Here is a 12,816-nt window from a genome sequence, read left to right on the forward strand (position 1 = left end):
GAGGGGGGGCTGGAAACGGACAAGGGGGAGGTCCACGGCCCGCTGAGCTGTGGGGGTGGAGGGGGGGCTGGAAACAGACAAGGGGGAGGTCCACGGCCCGCTGAGCTGTGGGGGTGGAGGGGGGGCTGGAAACGGACAAGGGGGAGGTCCACGGCCGGCTGAGCTGTGGGGGTGGAGGGGGGGCTGGAAACGGACAAGGGGGAGGTCCACGGCCCGCTGAGCTGTGGGGGGCTCCTCCCCGCAGTGGAGGCGGGTCCGCAGCATCTCCCTTCTCAGGCTGCCCGCAGCGGGGGCTGCCGTTACGCGGCACCCAATTTCTCGCGGTGGAACTGCCGAGAAGGAGGGCATGGGGGCCGGCAGCTGTTGTTGGGGGCCGCCGGCCCGGGGACGGGAGGGGCGTGGGGCGTGGGGCGAGGGCCGGCAGCTGACCTTGCGCACAGCGGCGAAGGCCGGGCCGAAGGTGGCTTTGACCTCGAGGCGCGCGCGGATCCACGCGGGCAGCTTCGCCAGGACCGGGGGCCGCGCGTAGCGCTGGTCCAGGAGCACGATGCTGGCAAAGTCGCGCTGGTGCCGGATGGCCCTGCCTGCGGGCGGGGCGGGCCCATGGCGTCAGCGTCCTCCCCGCGGGCCTGGCAGCTGGCCCCGGGCCCGGGCCCGCCCCGGCTCACCGATGGACTGGTTGACGGCCTTCATGCACAGATTCTCCACCAGCGCCTTGCCCGGCGCGGCCTGGCCCGGCGCCCGAGGCTGGCAGGACAAACCGCCGGTCAGTGTGGCGCTGGCGGGGGGCGGGGCGCCGCCGGGAACCCCGGGCCGACTCACCAGTGTCCGCTCCAGGTAGGCCATCTTCTCCTGCAGCTCCGGAGACTTGATGTTGGGGTAGGGCATGCCCACCATCACCACACACCTGCACAGAGCGCCTTACCCATGGACGCCCACCCACGAGGGGCGCCCACCCACGAGGGGCGCCCACCCAGGGACCAGGGCCCCCCCCACACAGCGGGACCAGGCCCCACGCAGCCCCACGGCCGCCACTCACCGGCCCAGGTCATCCGAGAAGTTGATGCCTTCGCTCATCTTCCCTCCCACCACGGAGAGGAGCAGCGCCCCGGTCACCGTGCCGCCCGCCCGGCCGCAGCCCTGCAGAGACGCCCGAGCTGCCGAGCCCCGGCGGGCGCCCCGCGCTCCCGCAGCCTGGCCGCGCCCGGCCCGCGTGGGGCCTGACCCCCGGAGCCCCGCTCACCGCGATGCACTTGGCGTAGGCCGCCAGCACCTGCTCCACCTGGCCGGCGCCCCTGGGCTCCTGGAAGATCTGCGGGGAGAGGGCCGTGGGCCTCCTCGGAGGGCGGGCGCGCGTGGGCACGGGGCGCCCCCCGCCCCAGGACGGCGCGCTCACCTTCTTCCTGACGGCCAGGCGGGCCAGCAGGCCGCTCCTCTCCCAGTGTGCGTGGACCTGGCGCTGGTAGTCGTAGGACGGGAAGAAGCACACCACGCCTCCGGGGACGGCGCTGCACAGGTTGCACAGGGCGCGGCCCGTCTCCTCCATCTGCAAAGGGGTCAGAGCGCCCCGGGGTCCTGTGACCCCAGCCACGCCCCCGGGCCCGACAGCCTCACGGGACGGGACTAGATTGTTCTGCCAAACCCCCCAGTGCGGGCGGGGCGGGGGCGCGCCATGCGCACGCGCACCATCTGAGGCAGGGCTCGCTTCTGGAAGGTGAAGTCCAGCGGCTGGCCCGAGGGCCCGTGGCAGATGACCAGGGGCAGGATGTGGTCTGGCGGGATCACGTGACCTGAAGAGACCCGGCAGGGCAGTTCCACGAGGCCGGTGGGCGCAGGCCTGTGCGCCCCGCCCCGGCCGCCCCGCCCCGCCCCGTGCCCGGCCCGGCCTCCGCCCGGGATCCTCACCGCAGGAGAACTCCACCACGCGCTCGGCCTCCACCCCGGCGCACGCCAGCAGCTGCTCCCGGAAGTCAGACACCTGCCGGCCGCAGCGCGGGCGCCGGTGACCGCCGGGCGCGGGGCGGGCCAGCAGCACGCGGGCTGACCCCGGCACCCGGCCCAGACCCGCGCCCAAGCGCCCCGGGGACACGGCGGGACCTCGCCCCTGCATCCCCCCATCCCCCACCCCGCGTGCTGCAGGGCAGTCACCTGCCCATGGCCGGGCGTGCCCACCTGCCCGAGCCCCCACGGGACGGGACCCCAACCGGAAGCCCCTCGGAGGCGCCGCAGTGACACCTAGTGGGCACTGCCGGGCCTGCCTGGGTCGCTCCCGCCACCTCCCGCCCGAGGCAGGGCCGGGCCCTACCGGCTGCATGGTGCCACCAGCAATGACCAGAGCCCGGCACTCCCTCGCCACCTGCGCGAAGTGCACCGCCGGGTTCAGAAGCAGGAACCTGAGGCTGCTCTGGCTGAGGCTGCCTGCAAGGCCAGGAGGGGAGGGCGGCGCCACGCCGCTCACACCAGGCTCCCAGAGCCACGCCCACCGCGCGGCAAGCCACGCCCACCGCGCCTAACTTCCCAGGAGGGGGCCAAGCCACGCCCACCACAAACTTCCCAGGAGGGGACCAAGCCACGCCCAGGGCACTCAAGCCACGCCCACACCTAACTTCCCAGGAGGGGGGGGGACCCACAGGTGGCCCTGCCCAGACCCCCCCCAGAGGCCCGCCTCCCCGGGACCCACCCTGCTGGCTCAGGATGACCCTGCCGTCCTGGTTGGCGGTGGTGAGGGCGGCGAGGAAGCCTTCGATGTGCACCAGCGGCGAGGCCAGCCTCGGGGCCTCGGCCTCCTCTGCGGGGGCTGTGGGAGCTGCAGAGCAGTGCGGGGTGGGCCCGGGCGCTCGGGCCGGGGCCTCTCCCCCCTCCCCTTCCCCCCCCCCCCCCCCGCACTGGACGCACCCTGGGTGGCCGAGGCCTCCTCGTGCAGGTGCTGCAGGAAGCGCTGGAAGCCCGACAACTTGGACTCCTGCTTGGAGGCCGGGAGGACGGCGCCATAGCGCTCCGTGAAGCCGAAGAGCTGGGCGGGAGGGGGCGGGGGGCGGGCCCGTGGGCGGCCTGCCTGGGAGCCCAGGCAGCCCACAGGTCCCATGCTGCAGGGGGGTGGGGTGGGGAGGGGGAGGGCTGGCCCTGGCCAGGGGAGAGCCGGTACCTTCCTGCTGATCATGCTCTTCTCCAAGTACCGCTGCACCTGCAAAGCAAAGCGGAGGCCGCGGGTAACTGAGGCCCCGGGGGTCCCGGGGGGGGGTCCCTGGCGCAGGGCGGTGCCGGTGGTGCTGGCGGGCCGGGCCCTGGCGTGCCCGCGGCCGGCCGGGGCCTCACCTTGAACAGGTTGATGTTGTCGGCCTGGCTCCGGCACAGGAAGTCGTTGATGCTCAGCAGCGCCGTTCCTGCGGGTGGAGGGACGCGGGCCTTGCACGGCGCCCCCAAGCCCCCACTTCCAGCCCGGGAGGCCCCCCCTCACCTGTCGTCGAGAGGCACTGTGTGCTGGGGTTCTGCCTAATGTTCCCTAGAAACACGAATTCAGACGGGTCGGGGCGGGGTCCCCCCCACCCTTCCACACGCCTCACCCCTGCCGGCCCCTGCGCACAGGATCAGAGCCTGGCAGCCACCTTCCCAGGAGAAGACGCAGGACAATGACTGACAACGCGGGAACACGGCTCTGGGGGGACCCGGGGCGGGGGGGGGGGGGGGGGGGGGGGGGCTGGGCACCGCCTCCTCTTACCTCCCAGAACCGTCACGAACTTCTCCAGCAGGTACAGAATCTGCTTGATGTACATCAGGTTCTTGGCCTTCAAGCGCTTCCTGGGGGGTGGGGGTTGGGGGTGGGACACTGCACCTGTTCAGCCCCCTCCCCCCCAGCAAGCCCAGCCCCTCCTGCTGCCCCAAGAGAAGGCGGGGACAGGCCACGGCAGGAGCCCATCCCCGCTCGGGTGGTGGCACCCCGGCTGCCCTCCCCCGGGGGCGGGTCTGCGCCTCACCCGTAGCGGTCCATGTACTGGAGCAGCTGCGCGTGCGCCTGGCAGAGCTGCGGGGGGCGGGAGGAGAGCGCGCTGACGGCCACCCGGGTTCCGCCCCGAGGTCCTGGGAGCCTCGCGTCCCCCCCCGCCCCCCATGCCCATCCGCAGGACACTGGCACCGCCGAAGCCCCTCGGAATCTGGTACCACAGCAGGGTCGGCCACCAAGAGACGCTAAATTCAGCGAGGTGCGGCCCATGACACCCGCACGGGAGGCCGCTGCCCTCGGCCCAGCCACTGAGGGAGGCCGGGGGCAGGGAGGCCGGGGGCAGGGAGGCCGGGGGCAGGGAGGCCGCGGGCAGGGAGGCCGCGGGCAGGGAGGCCGGACACGCCAAAGCCCAGGGGCCTGGTAAGGCTGGCTCCCGCCCAGCGCCCCCAGCGCCCAGCGCCCCCAGCGCCCAGCCCCACCGGGCCAGGCCAGGCCACGGATGACCCCCCCGCCCCCCACCGGGGCTCTGGGATCCACACTTCCCCCCCACCCCAGGGAGGGGGGGAGGGCCGCTACCTGGGAGCCGCGGACCTCGGCCCCGTGCATGCCGGCGATGGCGTCCATCAGGTTGTGGGCCTCGTCGATGATGACCACCTGGCCCTGCAGGCGGACGCCGGCGGCCCGCCGCGTGGCCTCGTGCAGGAGCATGGAGTAGGGCAGCACCACCAGCTGCGGGGAGCGACCGTGGGCCTCGGCCCGCCAGGCCCGTTACCCACCAGCCAGGACAGGGCCCCCAAAACGCACCCCTCCACCCCCACAGACTGCCCGGGACTCAGGAGGCTGAGCCGTGAGGATCGCGGTTCAAAGCCAGCCCAGGCAGGAAAGCCTGTGAGACTCTTACAAAGCTGAGAGTGGCGCTGCGGCTCAAGGGGCAGAGCGCCAGCCTTGAGCAGAAAAGCTCCCGACAGCGCCCGCCCGGGCCCTGAACTCAATCCTGGGCAATAAGAGGAAATAAAAGCACCGCCAACGGCAGGGGGGTGGAACAGAGCAACCCCGCCCAGCTAGAACGCGGGGTCAGCAACAAGGCAAGGGAGGGCTGCAAGTTCGAGGCCCAGGTCCCGAGAAACAACCCGGGGGGGGGGGGGGGGCGGGGGGCGGGGCGTCAGCCTTGGAGCGGGGGCCTCCAGGAGGAACACTGCTGTTTCACCAAAACCCCAGCCCCACAGACGCACGCAGGAGGGGTGGCGGCGTGGGGTGTGGCGATCACTCGGGGGGGGGGGGGATCCCCGAGTGTCTGCCCTCGAGATCCCTGGAGCGGCGGCTGCACAGGGCCGGCCTGGCCTCCACAGCAGGCCGAGGGGAGGAGCGGCAAGCCGGCCCCCAGGCCGCGCCCACGCAGGTGCACAGGGGGGGGTCACCCAGAGCCGCGGGGTCTGCGGGGGATCGGAGGCCCCACTTGTGCAGGTTGAGGGGGGCCACTGCACCGCGGGCCCCGCCCAGCCCGCCTCCCGCCGGCCCCCTCCACGCGCCCCCGGCCCTCACCTGGGCTTGGGGAATGGCCAGGCGGCTCCCGTAGTAGGGGCAGGCCCGGGCCTCCCTGCCCAGCGCCACCAGCTGCTCCACGTCCCTCACGCCCACCAGGATCTCGTCCTGCAGGAGCCGCAGCTGCTCATGGCCGTAGAAGGGGCAGCCGGCCCGCGCCGCCCGGCCCTCCGGCCGCCGCCTCTTGGGCTGGTCGGGCTCCGCTCTGTGGTTCTCTGCAGGGGGACGGCGGGGGGGGGGGGGGGGGAGGAAGGCAGGGGTGTGAGACTTTCCAAGACCCTTCCTGTTTTCTCACGGTCACATTCTGGGCTATTTTGTAAGCGCCGGTCCTGGGCCTTGAACTCAGCTCCCTGGGCGCTGGCCCTTAGCTTTTCTTCACTCAAGGCTGGTTAGTGCTCTATGGCTCGAGCCATGACTCCGTTTCTGGCTTTTTAGTGCTTAGAGAGAAGAGTCTCGAGGATTTTCCTGCCTGGGCCGGCTTCCCAGGAGGATCCTCCGATCTCCGCCTCCTGAGTAGCTCGGGTGACAGGCGGGAGCCACACCAGCACCCAGACATCCTGGGATTTTACGTTCTCCATAAATGGGCTACAAAACCAGCTCTAAGCCGCGTGTCACATGTAGCTGTGTCATCCCAGCTGCTCAGGAGGCTTTGATCGGAGGATCGCGGTTCAAAGCCAGCCTGGGCAGCAAAGTCCATGAGACTCTGATTTCCAATGAAACATCAGAAAACCCAAAGTGGCGCTGTGGCTCAAGTGGTAGAGGGCCCGCCTTAAGCTGAAGAGCTGAGGGACAGCGCCCAGGCCCAGAGTTCAAGCCCCACAACTGATCAAAAACAAGCCCATCTCCAAGCCAGGACACGGGACCCTGCTCCCAAGGGGGGGACGGGGCCTGACCCCCGCCGCCTCCCCCTGCCCGCCGGCTGCGCACCGCGCTTGCTTCTCTGCATCTCCAGGCAGCGGTCATTGATGAGCTCCACGGACCGCAGGCCGCTCACCTCCGCGTTCACGCACAGGTTCTAGGAGACAGGATGGGGGCGACACGGAGCCCAGCGCTAAAGCTCCCGGCCTGCGCCAGGGCAGGAAGGGGCCGGAAGGGGTGGGAAGGGCGGGGCAGCGGCGCTCACCTGGCGCGAGCCCAGGGAGACCAGGCGGGTGCCCTGGCCGAAGGGGCTCTTCTGCACCTCGCGCACGAACTGGCTGAGCTGCGAGTGGGTGCGGCTGCAGTAATAGATCTGCCGGGGGAACACGGGCCGTGGGCGGGGCCTCGGCACCCGAGGGGCCCCTCCCCACGGGCCAGCCGGGGCGCAGAGGTCACAGACGGGAGGAGAGCTGTTTACGGGGTGAAGACCCCCCCCACCCTCTTGGGCATCTCCCCACGTCCCCCAAAGGGACAGAGAGAGAACAGAAAAGAGAGAAGGGGAGGGGAAAAGGGAAAAAGGAGAAGGGAGAAGGGGGGAATGGGGAGGGGGAGCGCGGGAGGACGCCCCGCGCCTCTGGGCCCAGCGTGCACACGCGCCCCCTGCTGTCCAGCACGGCCCACTGCAGCCCCCGCCGGGAGCAGGCCAGGCCCGGGCCCTCACCTTGGTCACGTGTTCCTCCTCCAGGTCATCCTCCTCCTCCTCCACGCTGAGAAACCAGAGAGAACTCAGGGTCCTCAGCCAGCGACGCCACCCACCCATGCGGGGGGGGGGGGGGCCAGCGGGACAGGCCAGTGCGCATGGACCCCACCGTCCAGCAGGACGGGTGCCCAGCCCTGCCGCTGGCCTGACAGCAGGAAACTAAGTCCCCCAGGGGAAGGTGGACGCAGGTGGAGGCTGGGGGACCTCGGGACGGGGGGGTCCCCTCACCTGGTGGCCACTGGCTTGTCCTCATCGCTCTCGTACTCCGCCAAGACCAGCTCCTCCTCCCCGGCCTCCAGCTCCGGCCCGGCCTCCGTTCCCGACCCCGCCAGCATCTCCTGGCTCAGGCGCAGGAGACTCGCCACCTCCTCCTCCTGCCTCTGGGGACGGGGAGAGGACAGGGGGGGGTGTCTCAGCTCTCAGGGGACGCAGGGGATTGTGGGGGCACCAAGCGCGGGGCCTGCATTCCCCTGGCCGCCTGGCTGGAGCTCAGAGCCCCCACGGCTCGGGGTCCCTGGCCTACTGGGAAAGGGGACCAGCCTCCAGGCCCACCCCTGCAGGGGCCCGGGACAGCACCCCGGTTTTGAGGCCGCACCCCAGCCCCGCAGGGGCCCGCGTCGCTCACCAGGCGCTTGGCCGCCGCGTACTTGAGCCGCGCATCGTGGCGGACACGCTGCAGCCGCTCCTCCCGCCGCCGCCGCCGCCCCTGCTCCTCCTGCCACAGGGGGAGACGCTGGAGACACCCCGCCTTCGCGGCGTCTCCGGGGAGCAGGGGCTGCGCCAGCCCCCGCGGTCCCCCCGCTGCTCAGGCCCGCCAGCACGCGCCCCCAGGCCCGCACCTGCAGCCGCTCCACCAGCTCCCTTTCTTCTTTCTTCTGCACGAACTGGGTGACCCAGTCGGGCTCCCCGGCGGGCCTCGGGGTGCTGGGGGGCTCCTGGCTGGGAGACGAGGGGCTGGAGGCGGCGGCGGCTCCGTGGAGGAGACGAGCTTCCTCCTGCCGCTGCTCCTCCTCGAAGTCCCGCAGCCACGTGAGCGCGCCACAGATGAGACTCAAGGACTTACCCTGTGAGACGCCACCGCCACGTCACCCGCGCCGAGCCCCGCCCCACGCCACCATCCCACGGAACGGAAGGGAAGGGCCAACTTAGGAAACAGTAACCCCTCTGCACAACACAGTAATAATACAAATGGATTCATTGTTGTGTTCCTCCCCGCCCCCGTCAGTCCTGGGGCCTGAACTCTGGGCCTGGGCGCTGTCCCTCAGCTCTTCAGCTCAAGGCTAGCGCTCTACCACTTGAGCCACAGCACCACTTCCGGCTTTTTCTGCTTATGTGGTGCTGAGAACTTGAACCTAAGGCCTCAAGCGTGCAAGGCTAGCGCTCTACCACTTGAGCCACAGCGCCCCTTCCGGCCTTTTCTGTGTATGTGGTGCTGAGGAATCGAACCCAGGGCCTCATGCATGCCAAGGCAAGAGCTCTACCACTGAGCCACCTTCCCAGGCCTAAAAATGTATTTTTAAGATTCTACGCAGAGAAAAATTACATCATTACACAAGAATGAAAGCCAAATGGGGGCGCTCACCGTGCCCGTCGGACTCTCGAATATCCCAATCTTGCCGGCCTTCAAAACCCGGTACAGCTCCGCCATGAACTCCTTCTGGATGGAATAGGGCGGGAAGGGAAAGGGGAAATGGACGCCCCCGGGCTCCTGGGTGTGGTTGGCCATGTTCCTAGGGGCACAGAGAAATCCGCTAGTGCTCCCACAGCCAGGACAAGGCTGCCACTCAGAGGCCGGGGCTCAGCGCCCCCTGCACCCCACCAGTGTCTCCTGGGGTCGGGCAGAGCTTGGCCCGCAGAGACCAACTTCCTGCTGCTCAGGGGCGCCCAGGTGAGGGATGAGCAAGAGGAGGAAGAGCCAAACCCCACTGGCTGCTGCACCAGGGGAAGGCAATGAGCAGAGGCCAGGCGCACCTGCCTGGGAACCGCAGCCCGCAGCCCGCAGGGAGCAGCTGCGAAGCACGGCGCCCTGCCACCCTCAGCCTTGAGGGCCTTGGAGACCAGCTGCCGGCCTTCTAATGAAGACTGCCAACCGCGCCTCTTACAAGCGGGGCTTCTCAGGATCTGGCGCACAACATGGCAACAGAGAACGGAATGGCCTTTCTGTTCCACCACGTGCACACACGTGCATACGCACGCGTGCACACATACACACACACGCACGTGTGGTAATCTGCGGGAATCTCTACGCCAGCAGCTGCACCTGTGAACCACCGTGAGCGGAGCTGGCTGCCCGGGTGAGCCGCAGGCCCCCAGGGCACCGTGGGGTCACCCCGCAGGCCTCTGCCGGCTGGCGGTCGGGGCCGAGTGGGGCCTGGTCAGCCCCTCATCTCCAGGTGCACCTCGGATGTGAATGTGCGGCTCGTGGGGCTTGGATTTTCCACTCCATGCTTCCTGAGTATGAACTGCCGCTGGAAACTGAGCTAGGCCGGCCCTCCCCCCCAGGCCCTCCCCCATGGCCTCCCTCCCCTCCCCCCTTCCCCCTGGCCTCCCCCCGCCCTCCCTCCTCCCTCCCCTCCCCCCTTCCCCCCTGCCCTCCCCACCCCTCCCCCCGCCCTCCTTCCCCCTCCCTCCCCCCTCCCCCTTCCCCCCGCCCTCCCTCCCCCTCCCCCCCGCCCTCCCTCCCCCTCCCCCCTGCCCTCCCCACCCCTCCCCCCGCCCTCCTTCCCCCTCCCCCTCCCCCCGCCCTCCTTCCCCCTCCCCCCCGCCCTCCCTCCCCACCCCTCCCTGCTCCCTCCCCCTCCCCCCGCCCTCCCTCCCCCCTCCCCCCCGCCCTCCCTCCCCACCCCCCATCCACGCGCGGGCCCGGCCCCCAGCGAGGGGCCAGCCCTGGGAAACAAGGTGGAGGGAAGCCTCCGCGCGGGGTCTCCACCCCTCCGGGACCGGAGGCTTCCGCAGGAGAGTGGGGGGCAGATCCCGCCCGGTCCCGGCGCCCCGCCGGGCGCCTCGGCACAGCGGAGCCGGATCTGGGCCAATCACCGCCCACCCCGGGCCCGGGGGCCCCGCCCACCCCGAGCCGCTCTCCCCTCGCATCGGCTCCTCGCCCGTCAGTCACCAGCCGGGCCCGCCCCCCGCTTCCGGAGCGGTTCCCGCGCCCGGCTCGCCCCGCCCGCCTCGCGGACCCGGGTCCGCGTCCCGCACGCACCCCGCGACCTCGCGTGTCCGCGGGAAGCCGGCCCCTCCTCGGGCCGCTTCTCCTCGCCCTCGGCTCGGCCGCCGCGCGGCACTGCACTCACCGGCCCGCGCGAGCCCGCGCCGCGGAGGGAGGAACCGGGAGACGGCGCGCCGGGTTTGAATCGCCGCCGCTCGGCGCGCGGAACGTCGGCCGGGAGAGGAGCGTGCTGCGGAGCCACGCCCCCGGCACACGTCACAGGACCACGCCCACTTCCACCGCCACGCCCCCGGCCGTGCCTCCAGGCCACTGCGCCTGCGCGCTTCAGGCTGCGCCAACTCCGCACCATTGCGCATGCTCGGCGGCCCCAGCGCAGGCTGAGACGAATGGGCTGTGCATCCAGAGCCCGGAGCCTGCACCCGCCGTGCGCACCGTCTAACCACCTGCATGACCCCGGGCCTTGGGCCGGGAGCATCCCGTGCCAGAGGGAGACCCGCGTCAGGAGCTGGGTGGGAGTCTGGTGGGAGTCCCGTGGTGAAGATTTTTGTCATCTGCTCCCATGCCCGCCTGACTGATGAAGGGTGCGCTCAGTTACAAAGCCAGGAGGTTGGGTGCATGGCAGAGGGCCGCGGGCCCCTGGAGAACGGCTGGCAGTGCAGGGCGTGGTGGGTGAGCTGAAACCAGGCTCTGGTTTCAAAAATCCCGCCCCGTCCTTCCTCGTCCTCACATCTGACCTGGGGGGGGCGGGGAGTGTGGAGACAGACCTGAGCGCTCCAGTCAGGCCCGCACGCCCAGGGCCCCTCAGCATGTCCTCCTCTGAGTGGTCCGTTGTTCTACGCCTCATTTGCATAGGACTATGGTCGGTTGTTCACCTCATTTGCATAGGACTATGGTCGGTAGTTTCACACCTCATTTGCATAGGACTATTGTCTGTTCTACACCTCATTTGCATAGGACCAACTATGGTCGGTTGTTCTACACTTCATTTACATAGGACTGACTATGGTCTCTTGTTCTACACCTCATTTGCATAGGACCGACTATGGTCTCGTTTGCCAAGAGCCAACCAAAGGAGCACAGCTTAGGGTAATAAAAAAAATCCCTCCACCCGGGCGCGGGTGGCTCCCGCCTGTCATCCCAGCTCCTTAGGAGGCTGAGATCTGAGGATCGCAGTTCAAAGCCAGCCCGGGCAGGAAAGACTGTGAGACTCTGATCTCCCATGAACCACCAGAAAACCGGAAGTGGTGCTGTGGCTCAAGTGGTAGAGCGCCGGCCTAGGCTGAAGAGCTGAGGGACAGCGCCCAGGCCCAGAGTTCAAGTCCCACGACCGACCCAAACAAACAAGCCCCTCCAAGTACCATAAAAGCAAACAAACCCAGAGGTCGGAAACCCATTCTACTAGGGTACAAATCTGCTTTCTTGACAGCGTGCTAGAGCCTGCACCCTAACAGCCAGTAATGTAGAAACTTAACACGAGGTGTCTTTTTAGTCCTTTTTGAGCTCTTTTTTTTTCTTTCCCCTGTGTGTTCATTACTGCTTTGCTGACGGGGTACCTGGCTAGGAAAATCAGACTTCCTGGATGACCTTCAACCCCTGAATTTCTCATAAAACAGAGATAATGGGACCTAGCTTAAGGAATCGTATAAAAATAAAATGAGCCGGCCTCCTGACATACGGGCCTAACCGGTGGCATGCCGCGTCGGGAAGGCCAGTCTTGTTAGCTGGCTAACCTTGTGTTGGGCTTTCGCTTCCTTGTTACTGGGATTTCAGGGCAAGGGCGAATAGTGCGCTGGTATTCCCACTCCCTGCTCCAAACACCCATGCCCTGTGTGGTCTCAGAACAGATCGGATATTAACCTGAGAACAGATACCACCCTTGATGCTAGCCTGAAGCTGGGAGGCATAGTACAATGTAAATCTAACAGTGAGAATCAAAAAAAAAAAAAAAGTAACAATGAATAAAGTTGATCCTGATGATGAATGAGGCAGATTATGAGGATCGGGCCTTTGGCACCTGACATATAAGGGAGTTATAGTTACATAAGTCAGGTAAAGAGCACATTTCTTTTGGGACAGTGTCGGAAGGGATCATCAAATGTTTATCCTTGGGTCTGGGAAGGTGGCTCAGTGGTAGAGCGCTTGCTTTCCATACATGAAGCCCTGGGTTCGATTGCTCAGTACTACATGCACAGAAAAAGCCAGACATGGCACTGTGGCTCAAGTGGTAGAGTGCTAGCCTTGAGCAAAAAAAGCTCAGGGACAGCGCCCAGGCCCTGAGTTCAAGCCCCAGTAATGGCACAAGCGAGAGAAAGAAAGAGAGGGGGCGCAGATCACAGGGCGAGCTGTGGGCAGCGCACACCGGGGAATCTAGGTGGAGGGAGACACAGAAAAGCACACAGAAGTACACCTGCAGTTTAGGAGGGCTGAGGGAACTTGGCTCAGGGCTGCCTTAGTTTGTTCTGTTTTATCCCCGAACTAAGGCTTGAACTCGGGGGCTGGGCACACTTGCTTGGCTTTTTCGCTCAAAGCTGGTGCTCTACCACTTGA

The 12,816-nt window shown here is 68.1% G+C and overlaps 1 protein-coding gene across 1 annotated transcript; it reads right to left on the bottom strand.

The window, feature by feature from the left end:
* Positions 1-209: 209 nt before the first annotated feature.
* On the bottom strand, positions 210-10,472 carry LOC138807284 (putative ATP-dependent DNA helicase DDX11-like protein 8). The gene is made up of 27 exons (XM_069992884.1): positions 10,394-10,472; positions 8,683-8,830; positions 7,940-8,164; positions 7,726-7,815; positions 7,329-7,480; positions 7,062-7,107; positions 6,606-6,713; positions 6,410-6,497; positions 5,483-5,697; positions 4,517-4,669; positions 3,975-4,021; positions 3,719-3,798; positions 3,458-3,502; positions 3,316-3,383; positions 3,146-3,184; positions 2,896-3,013; positions 2,681-2,806; positions 2,306-2,418; positions 1,906-1,978; positions 1,687-1,790; positions 1,397-1,546; positions 1,244-1,312; positions 1,040-1,140; positions 823-907; positions 669-747; positions 430-584; positions 210-329 (listed from the first exon to the last, which is right to left on the bottom strand). Exons 2-27 carry the CDS (start codon positions 8,824-8,826, stop codon positions 300-302), a joined length of 2,703 nt encoding a protein of 900 aa, XP_069848985.1. The 5' UTR covers positions 8,827-8,830; positions 10,394-10,472; the 3' UTR covers positions 210-299.
* Between the last annotated feature and the right edge of the window lie 2,344 nt (positions 10,473-12,816).

Source organism: Dipodomys merriami, unplaced genomic scaffold (assembly GCF_024711535.1).
Source record: "Dipodomys merriami isolate MVZ:Mamm:240054 unplaced genomic scaffold, mDipMer1.0.p SCAF_1009, whole genome shotgun sequence".
Lineage (NCBI taxonomy): Eukaryota > Metazoa > Chordata > Mammalia > Rodentia > Heteromyidae > Dipodomys > Dipodomys merriami.

Coding starts and splice junctions, on each gene's coding strand:
- LOC138807284 (XM_069992884.1), bottom strand. CDS start 8,826: ATGGCCAACCACACCCAGGAGCCCGGGGGCGTCCATTTCCCCTTTCCC. Junction 2,807..2,895: donor GGAGGCCTCGGCCACCCAGG/GTGCGTCCAGTG, acceptor ACTGCTCTGCAG/CTCCCACAGCCCCCGCAGAG. Junction 330..429: donor CCTTCGCCGCTGTGCGCAAG/GTCAGCTGCCGG, acceptor CCTTCTCGGCAG/TTCCACCGCGAGAAATTGGG.